The sequence below is a fragment of the Ranitomeya imitator genome, chromosome 6 (assembly GCF_032444005.1).
Source record: "Ranitomeya imitator isolate aRanImi1 chromosome 6, aRanImi1.pri, whole genome shotgun sequence".
Lineage (NCBI taxonomy): Eukaryota > Metazoa > Chordata > Amphibia > Anura > Dendrobatidae > Ranitomeya > Ranitomeya imitator.
Genome location: NC_091287.1, coordinates 563,842,321 through 563,863,279, shown reverse-complemented (window position 1 = coordinate 563,863,279; position 20,959 = coordinate 563,842,321). Strand labels below are relative to the sequence as shown.

Genomic DNA, 20,959 nt, shown 5'->3' with positions numbered 1-20,959 from the left:
CGGTGTATCCACCCCAGAGATTAGATACAGTGGACACCACATCACCCACCACGTCAGAGATGTCAGGTGTGAACCTGGGAGCTAACAGGAATCCAGAAAAGTGCTGCACTCTGTACTGATCTGATGTGGCGCATTGTGGGATGTGTAAGCTCCCTGACAGAAGTTGTGTCGCTTATCCATGTTATGTAAATAAAAGCTTATAACCTGACGTTAAAGTCATCCATTGGTTGTATAAATTATTTTTTTGTAAGGTGAAACCCTCCGAAATGTGGTTTAGGTTAAGAAAATAAATTGGCATCAATGCAGAAATTTTAATCAGTTAATGGACACAGAATGGTCAGATTTTGGCAAGACAAAAGTTTTGTCTCCCACAGAAAGTAATGTGATATTCAAACAAATAATTAACTTACAATACAAATATATGTTGCATAACATTGTTGAATGAAGTTGTGGTGCTATTAGAGTCATATTTAATATTTTGTGCGACTTCCATGAGCTTGAAGGACTGCATCCATGCGGTTCAACAATGATTCATACAATTTATTAATGAAGTCATCAGGAATAGCAAAGAATGCCGTCTTACATGCCTCCCAGAGTTCATCTAGATTCTTTGGCTTTGTCTTCCAAGCTTCCTCTTTCATCCTACCCTAAACATGTTCAATGATGTTCATGTCTGGTGACTGGGCTGGCCAGTCCTTGAGCACCTTGATCTTTTTTGCCTGGAGGAACCTTGTTGTAGACATGGATGTATGAGGGTGTATTTTGGATCCATACGGGCTCCAGTAGGTCTCCTGCAGTATTTGCGACGGCTGTGGTGTAATTCTACTGAAGATTCATCAGAGAAATCCACCTTCTGCCACTTTTCCAGCATCCATCTGTTTCGCAGGCTGTGGGACTTTGCAAATGCCAACAGTTTTTTATTTGCCTTTTGTTTAGTGCTGGCTTCTGGGCACTGATTCCACCATGGAGGCCATTTCGAGACAGAATCCTACAAACTGTCCTAGTTGACACAGGGACTTGAGGTGACCAGGCCTGTTGGAGCTCTGAAGAGGGGCTTGCTTTGGATTTTCTAACCAACAAACGTTCTTCCTGAGCAGTTGTTTTGCAGGGTCTGTCGGACCTGGGCTTGTGAAACACATCTCCAGTCTCTTCAAATCTTTTTTTAATTCTTTGTACTTGACACGGAGACACATTAAAGGTGCCAGCCACCTCTACAGTGGATCTGGTCTTCAGCCTCTTGATAATCCAGGCTTTGACCGCAGGGTGGATTTTTGGCATGTTGTTAGAGCTCAAGTTGCAGTTCAAGTGAAGGTCTGGGGTGCTGGGTTTCTTTTTATACACACACACTAATTAACCGATCATTTACTGAGAACAGGTGAGGATGTAAACTAGGATTGGGTGCATTATATCAGGGGTCCCCAACTCCAGTCCTCAAGGCCCACCAACATGTCATGTTTTCAGGATTTCCTTAGTCTTGCCCAGGTAATAATTGCATCACCTGTGCAATGCAAAGGAAATCCTGAAAACATGACCTGCTGGTGGGCCTTGAGGACTGGAGTTGGGGACCCCTGCATTATATGACCAGGCGACAAAACTTTTGTCTTGCCAAAATCTGACCATTCTGTGTCCATTAACGATCAATATTTCTGCATTGATGCAAATTTATTTTCTTAACCTAAACCACATTTTGGAGGGTTTCAGCTTTCAAAAGAATAATTTATACAACCAATGGATGAATTTAACATCAAGTTATAAGCTTTTATCTATATAACATGGATAAGCGACATAACTTCTGTCAGGGAGTGTAGTCTTAATACTAAGCTGTCAGGAGAGCAATGGCGGCCACATTGTGACTGCAGCTTCTGGCATAATGTCAGAAATAAAAGATTTGTACCAAGTTAGTACGTTTCCCCCCATCCAGTAGTGATGACATGCTCATTGCTGGGGCTCCTACCTCTGGGACCTACACGATCCCAGGAGGGGGTCTTTACAGAGGTCAAGCAAGCGCTCCTGCGCTCCATGCCAGAGACCACCACTGCAGAGCCATGTCCTCAGGATCGTGCGGGGTACCAGCGGTCGGGCAACCCCATCAATCCTACACATAAAGGATAACTTGACTAAGTCCAATAACTGACCTAGTGAGCATCCATAAGAACGCTGAATCCCGATCATCAGGGTGTGTAAAGATATCAGCGATGAGGCAATATACAAGGAAAGCGCACCATCATCAACTGATCTCACATTTCCTGCAGCCGTTGTTGGCAACTCCTCTTCCCCTGTAATTGGGAAGGCCGACTATATGGAGGACAACGGCAAGTATTCACCATCATGCATCCCCATATAGTCTGCAATGTAAGCGCTGAATGGCTTATATTTTGCCATTTGGACTATGGCACTGAGTGTGACAAAGTAAAAAAAGGACCGAAGGCAACAGAAGGACCGGAGGCAACAGAAGGACCGGAGGCAACAGAAAGACCGGAGGCAACGGAAGGACTAAGAGGCAACGGAAGGACAAGAAGCAACGGAAGGACAGGAGGCAATGGAAGGACGGGAGGCAACGGAAGGACGGGAGGCAACGGAAGGACGGGAGGCAACAGAAGGCAACGGAAGGACCAGAGGCAACGGAAGGACCGGAGGCAATGGAAGGACGGGAGGCAATGGAAGGATGGGAGAGACCAGAAGGACCAGAGGCAACAGAAGGACCGGAGGCAACGGGAGGACTGGAGGCAACAGAAGGACGAGGCAAAAAAACGATCAGAGGCAAAAAAGGGACCGGAGGTAAAGAAAAAGAACTGGAAGCAAAAATAAGGACTGGAGGTAAAAAAGAAAGAGAACCAAAGGTAAAAAAAAAAGTACTAGAGGCAACGGAATGACCAGAGGCAACAGAAGGCAATGGAAGGACTGGAGGCAACAGAAGGACAAGAGGCAACAGAAGGACAAGAGGCAACGGAAGGACAAGCGGCAACGGAAGGACAAGCGGCAACGGAAGGACAAGCGGCAACGGAAGGACAAGCGGCAACGGAAGGACAAGCGGCAACGGAAGGACAAGAGGCAACGGAAGGACAAGAGGCAACGGAAGGACAAGAGGCAACGGAAGGACAAGAGGCAACGGAAGGACATTAGGCAACAGAAGGACAAGAGGCAACGGAAGGACCAGAGGCAACGGAAGGACCAGAGGCAACGGAAGGACCAGAGGCAACGGAAGGACAAGAGGCAACGGAAGGACCAGAGGCAACGGAAGGACCAGAGGCAACGGAAGGACCAGAGGCAACGGAAGGACCGGAGGCAACAGAAGGACCAGAGGCAACGGAAGGACGAGGCAAAAAAACGATCAGAGGCAAAAAAGGGACCGGAGGTAAAGAAAAAGAACTGGAAGCAAAAATAAGGACTGGAGGTAAAAAAGAAAGAGAACCAAAGGCAAAAAAAAAGTACTAGAGGCAACGGAATGACCAGAGGCAACAGAAGGCAACGGAAGGACCGGAGGCAACAGAAGGACCGGAGGCAACAGAAGGACAAGAGGCAACGGAAGGACAAGAGGCAACGGAAGGACAAGAGGCAACAGAAGGACAAGAGGCAACGGAAGGACAAGAGGCAACGGAAGGACATTAGGCAACGGAAGGACATTAGGCAACGGAAGGACAAGAGGCAACGGAAGGACCAGAGGCAACGGAAGGACCAGAGGCAACGGAAGGACCAGAGGCAACGGAAGGACCAGAGGCAACGGAAGGACCGGAGGCAACAGAAGGACCGGAGGCAACGGAAGGACAAGAGGCAACGGAAGGCAACGGAAGGACCGGAGGCAACGGAAGGACCGGATGCAACAGAAGGACCAGAGGCAACAGAAGAACCAGAGGCAACGGAAGGACAAGAGGCAACGGAAGGACCGGATGCAACAGAAGGACCAGAGGCAACGGAAGGCTGGGAGGGAACGGAAGGACCGGAGGCAACGGGAGGACTGGAGGCAACAAAAGGACGAGGCAAAAAAACGATCAGAGGCAAAAAAAAAAAGGACCGGAGGTAAAGAAAAAGAACTGAAAGCAAAAATAAGGACTGGAGGTAAAAAAGAAAAAGAGAACCAGAGGCAAAAAAAAGTACTAGAGGCAACGGAATGACCAGAGGCAACAGAAGGACCAGAGGCAACGGAAGGACAAGAGGCAACGGAAGGACAAGAGGCAACGGAAGGACAAGCGGCAACGGAAGGACAAGAGGCAACGGAAGGACAAGAGGCAACGGAAGGACCGGAGGCAACGGAAGGACCGGAGGCAACGGAAGGACCGGATGCAACAGAAGGACCAGAGGCAACGGAAGGCTGGGAGGGAACGGAAGGACCGGAGGCAACGGGAGGACTGGAGGCAACAAAAGGACGAGGCAAAAAAAACGATCAGAGGCAAAAAAAAAAAGGACCGGAGGTAAAAAAGAAAAAGAGAACCAGAGGCAAAAAAAAGTACTAGAGGCAACGGAAGGACAAGAGGCAACGGAAGGACAAGAGGCAACGGAAGGACAAGAGGCAACGGAAGGACAAGAGGCAACGGAAGGACATTAGGCAACGGAAGGACAAGAGGCAACGGAAGGACAAGAGGCAACGGAAGGACAAGAGGCAACGGAAGGACCAGAGGCAACGGAAGGACCAGAGGCAACGGAAGGACAAGAGGCAACGGAAGGCAACGGAGGACAAGAGGCAACGGAAGGACAAGAGGCAACGGAAGAACCGGAGGCAACGGGAGGACTGGAGGCAACAGAAGGACGAGGCAAAAAAAACGATCAGAGGCAAAAAAAAGGGACCAGAGGTAAAGAAGAAGAACTGAAAGCAAAAATAAGGACTGGAGGTAAAAAAGAAAAAGAGAACCAGAGGCAAAAAAAAGTACTAGAGGCAACGGAAGGACAAGAGGCAACGGAAGGACAAGAGGCAACGGAAGGACAAGAGGCAACGGAAGGACAAGAGGCAACGGAAGGACAAGAGGCAACGGAAGGACAAGAGGCAACGGAAGGACAAGAGGCAACGGAAGGACAAGAGGCAACGGAAGGACAAGAGGCAACGGAAGGACAAGAGGCAACGGAAGGACATGAGGCAACGGAAGGACATGAGGCAACGGAAGGACATGAGGCAACGGAAGGACAAGAGGCAACGGAAGGACAAGAGGCAACGGAAGGACAAGAGGCAACGGAAGGACAAGAGGCAACGGAAGGACAAGAGGCAACGGAAGGACATGAGGCAACGGAAGGACATGAGGCAACGGAAGGACATGAGGCAACGGAAGGACAAGAGGCAACGGAAGGACAAGAGGCAACGGAAGGACAAGAGGCAACGGAAGGACAAGAGGCAACGGAAGGACAAGAGGCAACGGAAGGACAAGAGGCAACGGAAGGACAAGAGGCAACGGAAGGACATTAGGCAACGGGAGGACAAGAGGCAACGGAAGGACAAGAGGCAACGGAAGGACAAGAGGCAACGGAAGGACAAGAGGCAACGGAAGGACAAGTGGCAACGGAAGGACAAGAGGCAACGGAAGGACAAGAGGCAACGGAAGGACAAGAGGCAACGGAAGGACAAGAGGCAACGGAAGGACAAGAGGCAACGGAAGGACAAGAGGCAACGGAAGGACAAGAGGCAACGGAAGGACCGGAGGCAACGGAAGGACCGGAGGCAACAAAAGGACCGGAGGCAACAAAAGGACCGGAGGCAACAAAAGGACGGGAGGCAACAAAAGGACGGGAGGCAACGGAAGGACGGGAGGCAACGGAAGGACGGGAGGCAACGGAAGGACGGGAGGCAACGGAAGGACGGGAGGCAACAGAAGGCAACGGAAGGACTGGAGGCAATGGGAGGACTGGAGGCAACGGAAGGACAAGAGGCAACGGAAGGACAAGAGGCAACGGAAGGACAAGAGGCAACGGAAGGACCGGAGGCAACAAAAGGACCGGAGGCAACAAAAGGACCGGAGGCAACAAAAGGACCGGAGGCAACTAAAGGACCGGAGGCAACTAAAGGACCGGAGGCAACAAAAGGACGGGAGGCAACGGAAGGACTGGAGGCAATGGGAGGACTGGAGGCAAAAGAAGGACGAGGCAAAATAACTATCAGAGGCAAAAAAGGGACCGGAGGTAAAGAAAAAGAACTGGAAGCAAAAATAAGGACCGGAGGGAAAAGAAAAAGAGAACAAAAGAAAAAGAGAACCAGAGGAAAAAAAAGGAGTGGAGGCAACGGAAGGACCGGATGCAACAGAAGGACCAGAGGCAACGGAAGGCTGGGAGGGAACGGAAGGACCAGAGGCAACAGAAGGACCGGAGGCAACGGGAGGACTGGGCAAAATAACTATCAGAGGCAAAAAAGAGACCGGAGGTAAAGAAAAAGAACTGGAAGCAAAAATAAGGACCGGAGGGAAAAGAAAAAGAGAACAAAAGAAAAAGAGAACCAGAGGAAAAAAAAAAGGAGTGGAGGCAACGGAATGACCAGAGGCAAAAAAGGGTCCAGAGGTAAAGAAAAAAGAACCGGAGGCAAAAATAAAGACCGAAGGTAAAAAAGATAAATTGGACCAGAGGTAACAGAAGGACCAGAGGCTACCAGAGGCAACAGAAGGACTGGAGGCAACAGAAGGGCCGGAGGCAACGGAAGGACCAGAGGCAACGGAAGGACCAGAGGCAACGGAAGGACCAGAGGCAACAGAAGGACCAGAGGCAACGGAAAGACCAGAGGCAACGGAAGAACCAGAGGCAACGGAAGGACCAGAGGCAACGGAAGGACCAGAGGCAACGGAAGGACCGCATGTACACAGTAACTCACTATATGACGATGTAAGATAAGGCAGGGGGAGGTAAATGTGAACAGAGAAATGGAGACGGAGGGTGCACATCCTATGTATGTTTACAAAGTACCTGCAGCCGGTGGTGTCAGCACGGGGAGGAATGCAGGTGACTTCTGGGGACTGCACCAGCGATGGGCAAGTAGCAATGAGACATCCCCATCTTAAGGCTTTTTGCCCCCGACTCGAACGTAGAAAATCAAACCTTGATTTGTTACTACTTTATTCTTTCAGCGGCTTAACAACTTAATTTTAGGGCACATACATTGCATGAACGCTTTTTATTCCATTTTTTCTGTGTGATACCGTAACTAAAAAATTTCAGTGTTTCCATTTTTTTCTCTTGATATTTCCTGTACAGGTTAAACAATTTTAGGTTTTAAAAGCTCAGACTTTTACTGAAGTGGCGATAACAGATATTTACATTTTTTCATTTATTTAGAACTGGGGCAAGCATCAGAGTTATCATGGTTTTTTTTTAATACCTTTAACAATTATTTTTTTACTCTCGCTTTCTTTTATTTTTTTTTAAATCTAAGATGGGGTGGGGGTGTGAAATGTGCACCCAGACAAGATCACATAGTTTAAATTCCACTGAAAGTGATTGGCAGTGACAAAATGACAACAGGCGCAGGCATCTGTTCACACTGGAAGTGCATGCACGTGTCAGGACGGTGGCGGCTGCAGAATGCCGCAAGGCAGCAGCTGGGCAGATTGTGGTGCTCGCCGCCAGATGCCGCGCAGGCTGGTGTCCGGGACTGAACAAGAATCATCCCTGGAAGGAACTGCAGGAACAAGGGTTTCTCCTGCGTCAGATTAACCTCATCAGTCCCAGACTGGACAGGTCCATGCGCCGTACACCACTGCTCGTGTATAGCGATAAAGGGTGTGTATACTTTTACAATACATTTATCCAATGAATCCAGAGTAAGACTGGATGATGCCAATCAGTGTGAGGATTCGTGGATGTTCAGACGGCGGATCAGAAAGGAAATGCGAGGTGTCGGCCTCCTGCAAATACGCATCATACTGTGCTGTGGAGGTTCCCTCGTAGTGACTTCATGTACAGGATCACCACAGGACCGCTACGTGATATATTCTCCGTAAGGACCAAGACTACACAGAAATTAGTCAGAAAATATTATATATCCTTAATAAGTGACCAGCGAGACCAGTAATGGAGACCACGACATGTCACCAGTGATGGACAATGCCGTCAAGGCCAGACACCTTACCAATCACATAACCGGGAGACGTGTCCACCCGTGTGTATGGGGGTGGTGCAAATTTAAGAGTTTTCCACATAAGTGGCACTGCTGTGGAAACATGATCACATCCAGACCCTCCATCGATAACAGCCAGACCCTGCATAGATCACAGCCAGACCCTCCACCCATCATAGCCAGACCCTCCACCCATCACAGCCAGAGCCTCCACCCATCACAGCCAGAGCCTCCACCCATCACAGCCAGAGCCTCCACCCATCACATCCAGACCCTCCATCGATAACAGCCAGACCCTCCATAGATCACAGCCAGACCCTCCACCCATCACAGCCAGAGCCTCCATAGATCACAGCCAGACCCTCCACCCATCACAGCCAGAGCCTCCATAGATCACAGCCAGACCCTCCACCCATCACAGCCAGAGCCTCCACCCATCACATCCAGAGCCTCCATAGATCACAGCCAGACCCTCCACCCATCACAGCCAGACCCTCCACCCATCACAGCCAGACCCTCCACCCATCACAGCCAGAGCCTCCATAGATCACAGCCAGAGCCTCCACCCATCACATCCAGAGCCTCCATAGATCACAGCCAGACCCTCCACCCATCACAGCCAGACCCTCCACCCATCACAGCCAGACCCTCCACCCATCACAGCCAGACCCTCCACCAATCACAGCCAGACCCTCCACCAATCACAGCCAGACCCTCCATAGATCACATCAGTTTTTTAATGAGACCACCTTGACGATGGTTGATGGGCTCACACTATTTGGCCAAATTCTGTGCTAAGCGTCTCAAAAAATTTTTTTTCCTAATGTTCAAAAAGCAATTTTGCTATTCATATATTTCATATTTGACGTGTTTTGGCACGATAGAGTGCAACCTTTTGTTGTATATTATATATGGAGGTGGCTGCTCCTGGTATGCACCTATTCACACTAGTTTGGATGTGCCAGTCTTTTTTTCTGCCATCACCTCCATAGATCACAGCCAGACCCTCAATAGATCACATACAGACCCTCCACCAATCACATCCAGACCCTCCACCGATTACAGCCAGACCCTCCCCCCTTCACAGCCTGACCCTCCACCGATTACAACCAGACCCTCCACCCATCACAGCCAGACCCTGGATCACAGCCAGACCCTTTACCAATCACAGCCAGACCCTGGATCACAGCCAGACCCTCCACCCATCACAGCCAGACCCTCCACCCATCACAGCCAGACCCTCCACCCATCACAGCCAGACCCTCCACCCATCACAGCCAGACCCTCAACCCATCACAGCCAGACACTCCACCCATCACAGCCAGACCCTCCACCCATCACAGCCAGACCCTCCACCCATCACAGCCAGACCCTGGATCACAGCCAGACCCTCCACCAATCACAGCCAGACCCTGGATCACAGCCAGACCCTCCACCCATCACAGCCAGACCCACAACCCATCACAGCCAGACCCTCAACCCATCACAGCCAGACCCTGGATCACAGCCAGACCCTCCACCCATCACAGCCAGACCCACAACCCATCACAGCCAGACCCTCCACCCATCACAGCCAGACCCTGGATCACAGCCAGACCCTCAACCCATCACAGCCAGACCCTGGATCACAGCCAGACCCTCCACCCATCACAGCCAGACCCACAACCCATCACAGCCAGACCCTCAACCCATCACAGCCAGACCCTGGATCACAGCCAGACCCTCAACCCATCACAGCCAGACCCTGGATCACAGCCAGACCCTCAACCCATCACAGCCAGACCCTCAACCCATCACAGCCAGACCCTCCACCCATCACAGCCAGACCCTCCACCCATCACAGCCAGACCCTCCACCCATCACAGCCAGACCCTGGATCACAGCCAGACCCTCCACCAATCACAGCCAGACCCTGGATCACAGCCAGACCCTCCACCCATCACAGCCAGACCCACAACCCATCACAGCCAGACCCACAACCCATCACAGCCAGACCCTCCACCCATCACAGCCAGACCCTCCACCCATCACAGCCAGACCCTGGATCACAGCCAGACCCTCCACCAATCACAGCCAGACCCTGGATCACAGCCAGACCCTCCACCCATCACAGCCAGACCCTCCACCCATCACAGCCAGACCCTGGATCACAGCCAGACCCTCCACCCATCACAGCCAGACCCTGGATCACAGCCAGACCCTCCACCCATCACAGCCAGACCCACAACCCATCACAGCCAGACCCTCAACCCATCACAGCCAGACCCTCAACCCATCACAGCCAGACCCTCCACCCATCACAGGCAGACCCTCCACCCATCACAGCCAGACCCTCCACCCATCACAGCCTGACCCTCCACCCATCACAGCCAGACCCTCCACTGATCACAGCCAGACCCGATCCTCTACCCATCACAGCCAGATCATGGATCACAGCCAGACCCTCCAGCGATCACAGCCAGCCTCTCAACCGATCACAGCCAGACCCTGGATCACAGCCACATCCTGGATCACAGCCAGACCCTCCACTAATCACAGCAAAACCCTCCATCAATCACAGCCAGACCCTGGATCACATCCACACCCTCCACATATCCCAGCCAGACCGTCCACCGATCACAGCCAGACCCTGGATCACAGTCAGACCCTCCACCCATCACAGCCTGACCCTCCACCAAACACAGCCAGACCCTGGATCACAGCCAGACCCTCCACCCATCACAGCCAGCCTCTCTACTGATCACAGCCAGCCTCTCAACCGATCACAGCCAGACCCTGGATCACAGCCAGCCTCTCCACTGATCACAGCCACACCCTGGATCACAGCCAGACCCTCCACTGATCACAGCAAAACCCTCCATCAATCACAGCCAGACCCTGGATCACAGCCAGACCCTCCACCCATCACAGCCAGCCTCTCTACTGATCACAGCCAGCCTCTCTACTGATCACAGCCAGCCTCTCAACCGATCACAGCCAGACCCTGGATCACAGCCAGACCCTCCACTGATCACAGCCACACCCTGGATCACAGCCAGACCCTCCACTGATCACAGCAAAACCCTCCATCAATCACAGCCAGACCTTAGATCACAGCCAGACCCTACACCCATCACAGTCAAACCCTGTATCACAGTCTGACCCTCCACCGATCACAGCCTGACCATCTGTTGATCAGAGTCCGACAATGGATCACAGCCTGACCCTCCATCAAACACAGCCAGACCCTGGATCACAGCCAGACCCTCCACCCATCACAGCCAGACCCTGGATCACAGCCAGACCCTCCACCCATCACAGCCAGACCCTGGATCACAGCTTGACCATATGTTGATCAGAGTCCGACAATGGATCACAGCCAGATCCTCTGCTGATCATTACCACATCCTCCACCGATTAGAGACGGACTCTGTGCCGATCATGACATAATGTTTCAGCGGATTATGTTATGATGTAATCAACTGAAAACTTGTGTCTACCCAGCAAAAGCCAAAACTGGTGAACTCCTGGCGTTGCTCTAAGGTTCTCTGCGACAGGAGGGTCGGGCACTTGTCGCCTCACTATTCTGATATCCAAAAACATAACATCATCTGGTATAGTATATCAACAACGAAGATAATGGACAGGGATGGAGAGATAGATAGGAGACAGGCAGACGGATAGATTCAAATTCGGCCCCCGGCCCTGTTATTCACATTCAGAAGAAGCAGCCCACCGCTACGGATTCAGTCACTAAACTCTTACACTGAGTAGATGATGTCGGCGTTGGCTCTTACCTTTTGTATCGTTCACAGGGTCCATGTGTCGGTATATATATCCCTCCAAGTAAGAATGAAATTTTGGAGTGGGTGGGAAAAAAGCCAAACAAATGGTCATGAGCTCCCATCCTCGGGCCAGGCTTTCATAGCGGAAGTTCTCGGTGGTCTGCCGGCACAGCTGGATGTACAGCTCGTCCCGCAGTCCTTGCATGCTCCATCCTTTGGTGGCGATCTCTAAGGCCACGCTGAGCTGGTCGGTCTTGGATCTGCGGTCTCCCATGTACATCTGGATGAGTCTGAAGATCTCGCAGGCCTCCTTTTTTACGTTGCGGTCGGAGGTCATGATCATTGGCTTCTTAATGGACTCGCTGCTCCAGGCCAGCATGTTGGCGATGGACACCTTCCGCCGGAATAGACCCTGCGTGTGCTTGTTGAAATGTTTGGAGGCCCAGTTCTCGATATCGGTCTCAGAGGACGGTTTCCTCAGAGTGAAGGTTGGGAAGACGCAGCTGGAGCTGGGCATCATGTTCCTGTTGTTTCGGCTGTTCTCGAATTGAGCGCAGGCACCGAGGTCTTCAGACTGCGAGACAAGAAGCAGAGACCTCGTTTTATCACCAGCGTGTTACATGGGGCTGCCGTCTAAATGGAACACAGATCTGCGGCTCTCCGCGTATCAGACAATTGCGTGACTTACTTCAATACTTATCATCTCCCGCCTCGACTACAGCAACCTCCTACTCTCTGGACTCCCCTCTAGCACTCTGGCATTGCTCCAATCCATCCTACACTCTGCTGCCCGACTAATCTACCTGTCTCCCCGCTATTCCCCAGCCTCTCCCCTATGTCAAGCCCTTCACTGGCTTCCTATCGCCCAGAGACTCCAGTTCAAAACCCTCACCATGACATACAAAGCCATCCACAACCTGTCTCCTCCATACATCTGTGACATGGTCTCCGGGTACCTACCTACACGCAACCTCCGATCCTCTCAAGATCTCCTTCTCTACTCCCCTCTCATCTCTTCTTCCCACAACCGCATCCAAGACTTCTCCCGTGCTTCCCCATACTCTGGAACTCTCTACCCCAACACATCAGACTCTCGCCTACCATAGAAACCTTCAAAAAGAACCTGAAGACCCACCTCTTCCGACAAGCCTACAGCCTGCAGTGATCCTGAAGTTACTGAACCAAGTGTTTCATCACCCATCCCCTGCAGACTGTGAGCCCTCGCGGGCAGGGTCCTCCCTCCTTATGTACCCGTGTGCCTGTTATCTGCTCATGTTTAATGTATTTGTATATATTTGCCTCATATTCACATGTAAAGCGCCATGGAATAAATGGCGCTATAAAAATGTATAATAATAATAATAAGAATAATACGTGCGCCACTCAATTTTGTAATTGCCCCCCCCCCCCCCCCCTGAAAAAAAAGGGAAACTTTTTGGGGTGGGCCTCAGAGACTCCCATTGTCCTCCAGTAACTGATGCCAGTTACTGATGCCAATGGTGGTGTCATGGCAGCTGGGGGCTACCGATAGACCCTATGTCTGCCAAGCTGGTAGTCTTCTGAAGCCCTGCCTGCAATAAGCTAGTTATAAAAAAAAAAAATCTAAAAATGTTTATAATCACCCCCCTTTTAAATGATATTTGGTATCTCTGCAGCGTATCTGGTCCGTAAGGCTACGTTCACATTTGCGTTGTGCGCCGCTGCGTCGGCGACGCAACGCACAACGCAAATAAAAACGCACCAAAACGCATGCAAAAACGCTGTGTTTTGCGACGCATGCGTCCTTTTTTGCCGAAATTTGGACACAAGAAAAATGCAACTTGCTTGCGGCAAAAAAAAACCGCATGCGTCGCACAACGCAGCACAACGCATGTCCATGCGTCCCCCATGTTAAATATAGGGGAGCATGACGCATGCGTCGCCGCTGCGTCGCCCTACGCAAACACGCAAAACGCTAATGTGAACGTAGCCTAAGTATGTGATTATTCAAAATGTAAAAGGACAAAGAGCAAAAATGCATCAAAGTTATCATTTTTTCGGTCAACTTCATCCTTCTAAAAATAGAATAAAAACCAGTCAAAATAGTACGAATAAAGCTGCATCTCATCCCGAAAAAAATGTCTCAGTCCCATCCAGACTCCTCCAGACACCCCTGCCCCTCCTCCAGACACACCCACCTCCTCCACCTCCAGACACACCCGCCCCCTCCTCCAGACACACCCGCCTCCTCCTCCAGACACACCCGCCTCCTCCTCCACACACCCCCGCCCCCTCCTCCAGACACACGCACCTCCTCCACCAGACACACCCAACCCCTCCACCTCCAGACACCCCCGCCCCTCCTCCAGACACACCCGCCCCTCCTCCAGACACACCCACCCCCTGCTCCAGACACACCCACCCCCTCCTCCAGACACACCCACCTCCTCCACCTCCAGACACACCCGCCCCCTCCTCCAGACACACCCGCCTCCTCCTCCAGACACACCCGCCTCCTCCTCCAGACACACCCGCCTCCTCCACCAGACACCCCCGCCCCCTCCTCCAGACACACGCACCTCCTCCTCCAGACACACCGCCCCCTCCTCCAGACACACCGCCCCCTCCTCCAGACACTCCCGCCCCCTCCTCCAGACACACCGCCCCCTCCTCCAGACACTCCCGCCCCCTCCTCCAGACACACCCGCCTCCTCCTCCAGACACTCCCGCCCCCTCCTCCAGACACTCCCGCCCCCTCCTCCAGACACACCCGCCTCCTCCTCCAGACACTCCCGCCCCCTCCTCCAGACACCCCCGCCCCCTCCTCCAGACACACCCGCCCCCTCCTCCAGACACACCCGCCCCCTCCTCCAGACACACCCACCTCCTCCACCTCCAGACACACCCGCCTCCTCCACCTCCAGACACACCCGCCCCCTCCTCCAGACACACCCGCCTCCTCCACCAGACACACCCAACCCCTCCACCTCCAGACACCCCCGCCCCTCCTCCAGACACACCCGCCCCTCCTCCAGACACACCCACCCCCTGCTCCAGACACACCCACCCCCTCCTCCAGACACACCCACCTCCTCCACCTCCAGACACACCCGCCCCCTCCTCCAGACACACCCGCCTCCTCCTCCAGACACACCCGCCTCCTCCTCCAGACACCCCCGCCCCCTCCTCCAGACACACGCACCTCCTCCTCCAGACACACCGCCCCCTCCTCCAGACACACCGCCCCCTCCTCCAGACACTCCCGCCCCCTCCTCCAGACACACCCGCCTCCTCCTCCAGACACTCCCGCCCCCTCCTCCAGACACCCCCGCCCCCTCCTCCAGACACACCCGCCCCCTCCTCCAGACACACCCGCCCCCTCCTCCAGACACACTTGCCCCCTCCACCTCCAGACACCCCCACCCCTCCTCCAGACACACCCGCCCCCTCCTCCAGACACACCCGCCCCTCCCCCAGACACACCGCCCCCTCCTCCAGACACACCCGCCCCTCCCCTAGACACACCGCCCCCTCCTCCAGACACACCCGCCCCTCCTCCAGACACACCCGCCTCCTCCTCCAGAGACCCCCGCCCCCTCCTCCAGACACCCCCGCCCCCTCCTCCAGACACACGCACCTCCTCCTCCAGACACACCCGCCCCTCCTCCAGACACACCCGCCTCCTCCTCCAGACACCCCGCCCCCTCCTCCAGACACACCCCCTCCTCCAGACACACCCGCCCCCTCCTACAGACACACCCGCCCCCTCCTCCAGACACCCCCGCCCCCTCCTCCAGATACACCCGCCTCCTCCTCCAGACACACCGCCCCCTCCTCCAGACACACCGCCCCCTCCTCCAGACACACCGCCCCCTCCTCCAGACACACCCGCCTCCTCCTCCAGACACCCCCGCCCCCTCCTCCAGACACACTTGCCCCCTCCACCTCCAGACACCCCCACCCCTCCTCCAGACACACCCGCCCCCTCCTCCAGACACCCGCCCCCTCCTTCAGACACACCCGCCCCCTCCTCCAGACACACCCAACCCCTCCACCTCCAGACACCCCCGCCCCTCCTCCAGACACAACCGCCCCTCCTCCAGACACACCCGCCCCCTGCTCCAGACACACCCACCCCCTCCTCCAGACACACCCGACCCCTCCTCCTCCAGACACACCCGCCCCCTCCTCCAGACACACCTGCCCCCTCCTCCAGACACACCCACCTCCTCACACACCTACCCTTCTCCAGACACACTCGCCTCCTCCTCCAGACACACCCGCCCCCTCCTCCAGACACACCAGCCCCCTCCTCCAGACACACCCCCTCCTCCAGACACACCCCGCTCCTCCTCCAGACACACCGGCCCCCTCCTCCTCCAGACACACCCGCCCCCACCTCCAGACACACCCGCCCCCAGCTCCAGACACACCCACCCCCACCTCCAGACACACCCGCCTCCTCCTCCAGACACACCCGCCCCCACCTCCAGACACACCCGCCCCCACCTCCAGACACACCCGCCCCCACCTCCAGACACACCCGCCCCCACCTCCAGACACACCCGCCCCCACCTCCAGACACACCCGCTCCCTCCTCCAGACACACCCGCCTCCTCCTCCAGACACACCCGCCTCCTCCTCCAGACACACCCGCCCCCTCCTCCAGACACACCCACCCCCCTCCTCCAGACACACCCGCCTCCTCCACCTCCAGACACACCCGCCTCCTCGAGACACACCCGCCTCCTCCTCCAGACACACCCGCCCCTCCTCCAGACACACCCGCCTCCTCCTCCAGACACACCCGCCCCCTCCTCCTCCACCAGACACACCCGCCCCCCCTCCTCCTCCAGACACACCCGCCCCCTCCTCCTCCAGACACACCCGCCCCCTCCTCCTCCAGACACACCCGCCTCCTCCTCCAGACACACCCGCCTCCTCCTCCTCCAGACACACCCGCCCCCTCCTCCAGACACACCCGCCTCCTCCACCAGACACACCCAACCCCTCCACCTCCAGACACACCCGCCCCTCCTCCAGACACACCCACCCCCTGCTCCAGACACACCCACCCCCTCCTCCAGACACACCCACCTCCTCCACCTCCAGACACACCCGCCCCCTCCTCCAGACACACCCGCCTCCTCCTCCAGACACACCCGCCTCCTCCTCCAGACACCCCCGCCCCCTCCTCCAGACACACGCACCTCCTCCTCCAGACACACCGCCCCCTCCTCCAGACACACCGCCCCCTCCTCCAGACACTCCCGCCCCCTCCTCCAGACACACCCGCCTCCTCCTCCAGACACTCCCGCCCCCTCCTCCAGACACCCCCGCCCCTCCTCCAGACACACCCACCTCCTCCACCTCCAGACACACCCGCCCCCTCCTCCAGACACACCCGCCTCCTCCTCCAGACACACCCGCCTCCTCCTCCACACACCCCCGCCCCCTCCTCCAGACACACGCACCTCCTCCTCCAGACACACCGCCCCCTCCTCCACACACACCCGCCTCCTCCTCCAGACACAACGCCCCCTCCTCCAGACACACCGCCCCCTCCTCCAGACACACCGCCCCCTCCTCCAGACACACCCGCCTCCTCCTCCAGACACCCCCGCCCCCTCCTCCAGACACACTTGCCCCCTCCACCTCCAGACACCCCCACCCCTCCTCCAGACACACCCGCCCCCTCCTCCAGACACCCGCCCCCTCCTCCAGACACACCCGCCCCCTCCTCCAGACACACCCAACCCCTCCACCTCCAGACACCCCCGCCCCTCCTCCAGACACACCCGCCCCTCCTCCAGACACACCCGCCCCCTGCTCCAGACACACCCACCCCCTGCTCCAGACACACCCACCCCCTCCTCCAGACACACCCGACCCCTCCTCCTCCAGACACACCCGCCCCCTCCTCCAGACACACCCGCCCCTCCTCCAGACACACCCACCTCCTCACACACCTACCCTTCTCCAGACACACTCGCCTCCTCCTCCAGACACACCCGCCCCCTCCTCCAGACACACCAGCCCCCTCCTCCAGACACACCCCCTCCTCCAGACACACCCCGCTCCTCCTCCAGACACACCGGCCCCCTCCTCCTCCAGACACACCCGCCCCCACCTCCAGACACACCCGCCCCCAGCTCCAGACACACCCACCCCCACCTCCAGACACACCCGCCTCCTCCTCCAGACACACCCGCCCCCACCTCCAGACACACCCGCCCCCACCTCCAGACACACCCGCCCCCACCTCCAGACACACCCGCCCCCACCTCCAGACACACCCGCCCCCACCTCCAGACACACCCGCCCCCACCTCCAGACACACCCGCTCCCTCCTCCAGACACACCCGCCTCCTCCTCCAGACACACCCGCCTCCTCCTCCAGACACACCCGCCCCCTCCTCCAGACACACCCACCCCCCTCCTCCAGACACACCCACCCCCCTCCTCCAGACACACCCGCCTCCTCCACCTCCAGACACACCCGCCTCCTCCTCCAGACACACCCGCCTCCTCCTCCAGACACACCGCCCCCTCCTCCAGACACACCGCCCCCTCCTCCAGACACTCCCGCCCCCTCCTCCAGACACTCCCGCCCCCTCCTCCAGACACACCCGCCTCCTCCTCCAGACACTCCCGCCCCCTCCTCCAGACACCCCCGCCCCTCCTCCAGACACACCCACCTCCTCCACCTCCAGACACACCCGCCCCCTCCTCCAGACACACCCGCCTCCTCCTCCAGACACACCCGCCTCCTCCTCCACACACCCCCGCCCCCTCCTCCAGACACACGCACCTCCTCCTCCAGACACACCGCCCCCTCCTCCACACACACCCGCCTCCTCCTCCAGACACTCCCGCCCCCTCCTCCAGACACCCCCGCCCCCTCCTCCAGACACACCCGCCCCCTCCTCCAGACACACCCGCCCCCTCCTCCAGACACACCCGCCCCCTCCTCCAGACACACCCGCCCCCTCCTCCAGACACACCCGTCTCCTCCTCCAGATACACCTGCCTCCTCCTCCAGACACACCCGCCCCCTCCTCCAGACACACCCGCCCCCTCCTCCAGACACACTTGCCCCCTCCACCTCCAGACACCCCCACCCCTCCTCCAGACACACCCGCCCCCTCCTCCAGACACACCCGCCCCTCCCCCAGACACACCGCCCCCTCCTCCAGACACACCCGCCCCTCCTCCAGACACACCCGCCTCCTCCTCCAGAGACCCCCGCCCCCTCCTCCAGACACCCCCGCCCCCTCCTCCAGACACACGCACCTCCTCCTCCAGACACACCCGCCCCTCCTCCAGACACACCCGCCTCCTCCTCCAGACACCCGCCCCCTCCTCCAGACACCCCCGCCCCCTCCTCCAGACACCCCCGCCCCCTCCTCCAGACACCCCCGCCCCCTCCTCCAGACACCCCCGCCCCCTCCTCCAGACACCCCCGCCCCCTCCTCCAGACACCCCCGCCCCCTCCTCCAGATACACCCGCCTCCTCCTCCAGACACACCGCCCCCTCCTCCAGACACACCGCCCCCTCCTCCAGACACACCCGCCCCCTCCTCCAGACACACCCGCCCCCTCCTCCAGACACACCCGCCCCCTCCTCCAGACACACCCGCCCCCTCCTCCAGACACCCCCGCCCCCTCCTCCAGATACACCCGCCTCCTCCTCCAGACACACCGCCCCCTCCTCCAGACACACCGCCCCCTCCTCCAGACACACCGCCCCTCCTCCAGACACACCCGCCTCCTCCTCCAGACACCCCCGCCCCCTCCTCCAGACACACTTGCCCCCTCCACCTCCAGACACCCCCACCCCTCCTCCAGACACACCCGCCCCCTCCTCCAGACACCCGCCCCCTCCTCCAGACACACCCAACCCCTCCACCTCCAGACACCCCCGCCCCTCCTCCAGACACACCCGCCCCCTCCTCCAGACACACCCGCCCCCTCCTCCAGACACACCCACCTCCTCACACACCTACCCTTCTCCAGACACACTCGCCTCCTCCTCCAGACACACCCGCCCCCTCCTCCAGACACACCAGCCCCCTCCTCCAGACACACCCCCTCCTCCAGACACACCCCGCTCCTCCTCCAGACACACCGGCCCCCTCCTCCTCCAGACACACCCGCCCCCACCTCCAGACACACCCGCCCCCAGCTCCAGAGACACCCGCCCCCACCTCCAGACACACCCGCCTCCTCCTCCAGACACACCCGCCCCCACCTCCAGACACACCCGCCCCCACCTCCAGACACACCCGCCCTCACCTCCAGACACACCCGCCCCCACCTCCAGACACACCCGCTCCCTCCTCCAGACACACCCGCCTCCTCCTCCAGACACACCCGCCTCCTCCTCCAGACACACCCGCCCCCTCCTCCAGACACACCCACCCCCCTCCTCCAGACACACCCGCCTCCTCCACCTCCAGACACACCCGCCTCCTCGAGACACACCCGCCTCCTCCTCCAGACACACCCGCCCCTCCTCCAGACACACCCGCCTCCTCCTCCAGACACACCCACCCCCTCCACCAGACACACCCGCCCCCCCCTCCTCCTCCAGACACACCCGCCCCCCCCTCCTCCTCCAGACACACCCGCCCCCTCCTCCTCCAGACACACCCGCCCCCTCCTCCTCCAGACACACCCGCCTCCTCCTCCTCCAGACACACCCGCCTCCTCCTCCAGACACACCCGCCTCCTCCTCCTCCAGACACACCCACCCTTCTCCAGACACACCCGCCCCTCCTCCAGACACACCCCTCCTCCTCCAGACACACACCCTACTCCTCCAGACACACCCGCCCCCTCCTCATCCTCCAGACACACCCGCCTCCTCCTCCTCACACACCCACCCTTCTCCAGACACACCCACCCTTCTCCAGACACACCCACCTCTTCCAGACACACCCGCCCCCTCCTCCTCCAGACACACCCGCCCCCCTCCTCCAGACACACCCGCCTCCTACACCTCCAGACACACCCGCCTCCTCGAGACACACCCGTCTCCTCCTCCAGACACACCAGCCTCCTCCTCCAGACACACCCGCCTCCTCCTCCAGACACACCCGCTTCCTCCAGACACACCCGCCCCCTCCTCCTCCAGATACACCCGCCCCCTCCTCCTCCTCACACACCCGCCCCCTCCTCCTCCTCCAGACAG

General features: G+C 57.4%; 1 protein-coding gene across 5 annotated transcripts in view; it reads right to left on the bottom strand.

Annotated features, from left to right (window-relative positions):
* The window catches only part of ARHGAP39 (Rho GTPase activating protein 39), a 238,325-nt gene that overhangs the window by 70,554 nt on the left and 146,812 nt on the right, over window positions 1–20,959 (bottom strand). For all 5 annotated transcript variants that reach the window (XR_011314149.1, XR_011314150.1, XR_011314148.1 and 2 more), the window contains exon 4: window positions 11,800–12,361. Coding sequence is in view for 2 of the 5 variants with exons in the window: in XM_069732045.1 (XP_069588146.1) it covers window positions 11,800–12,361 (562 nt within the window). In the remaining 3 variants the exon portion in view is untranslated. The remainder of the gene's footprint in view (window positions 1–11,799; window positions 12,362–20,959) is intronic.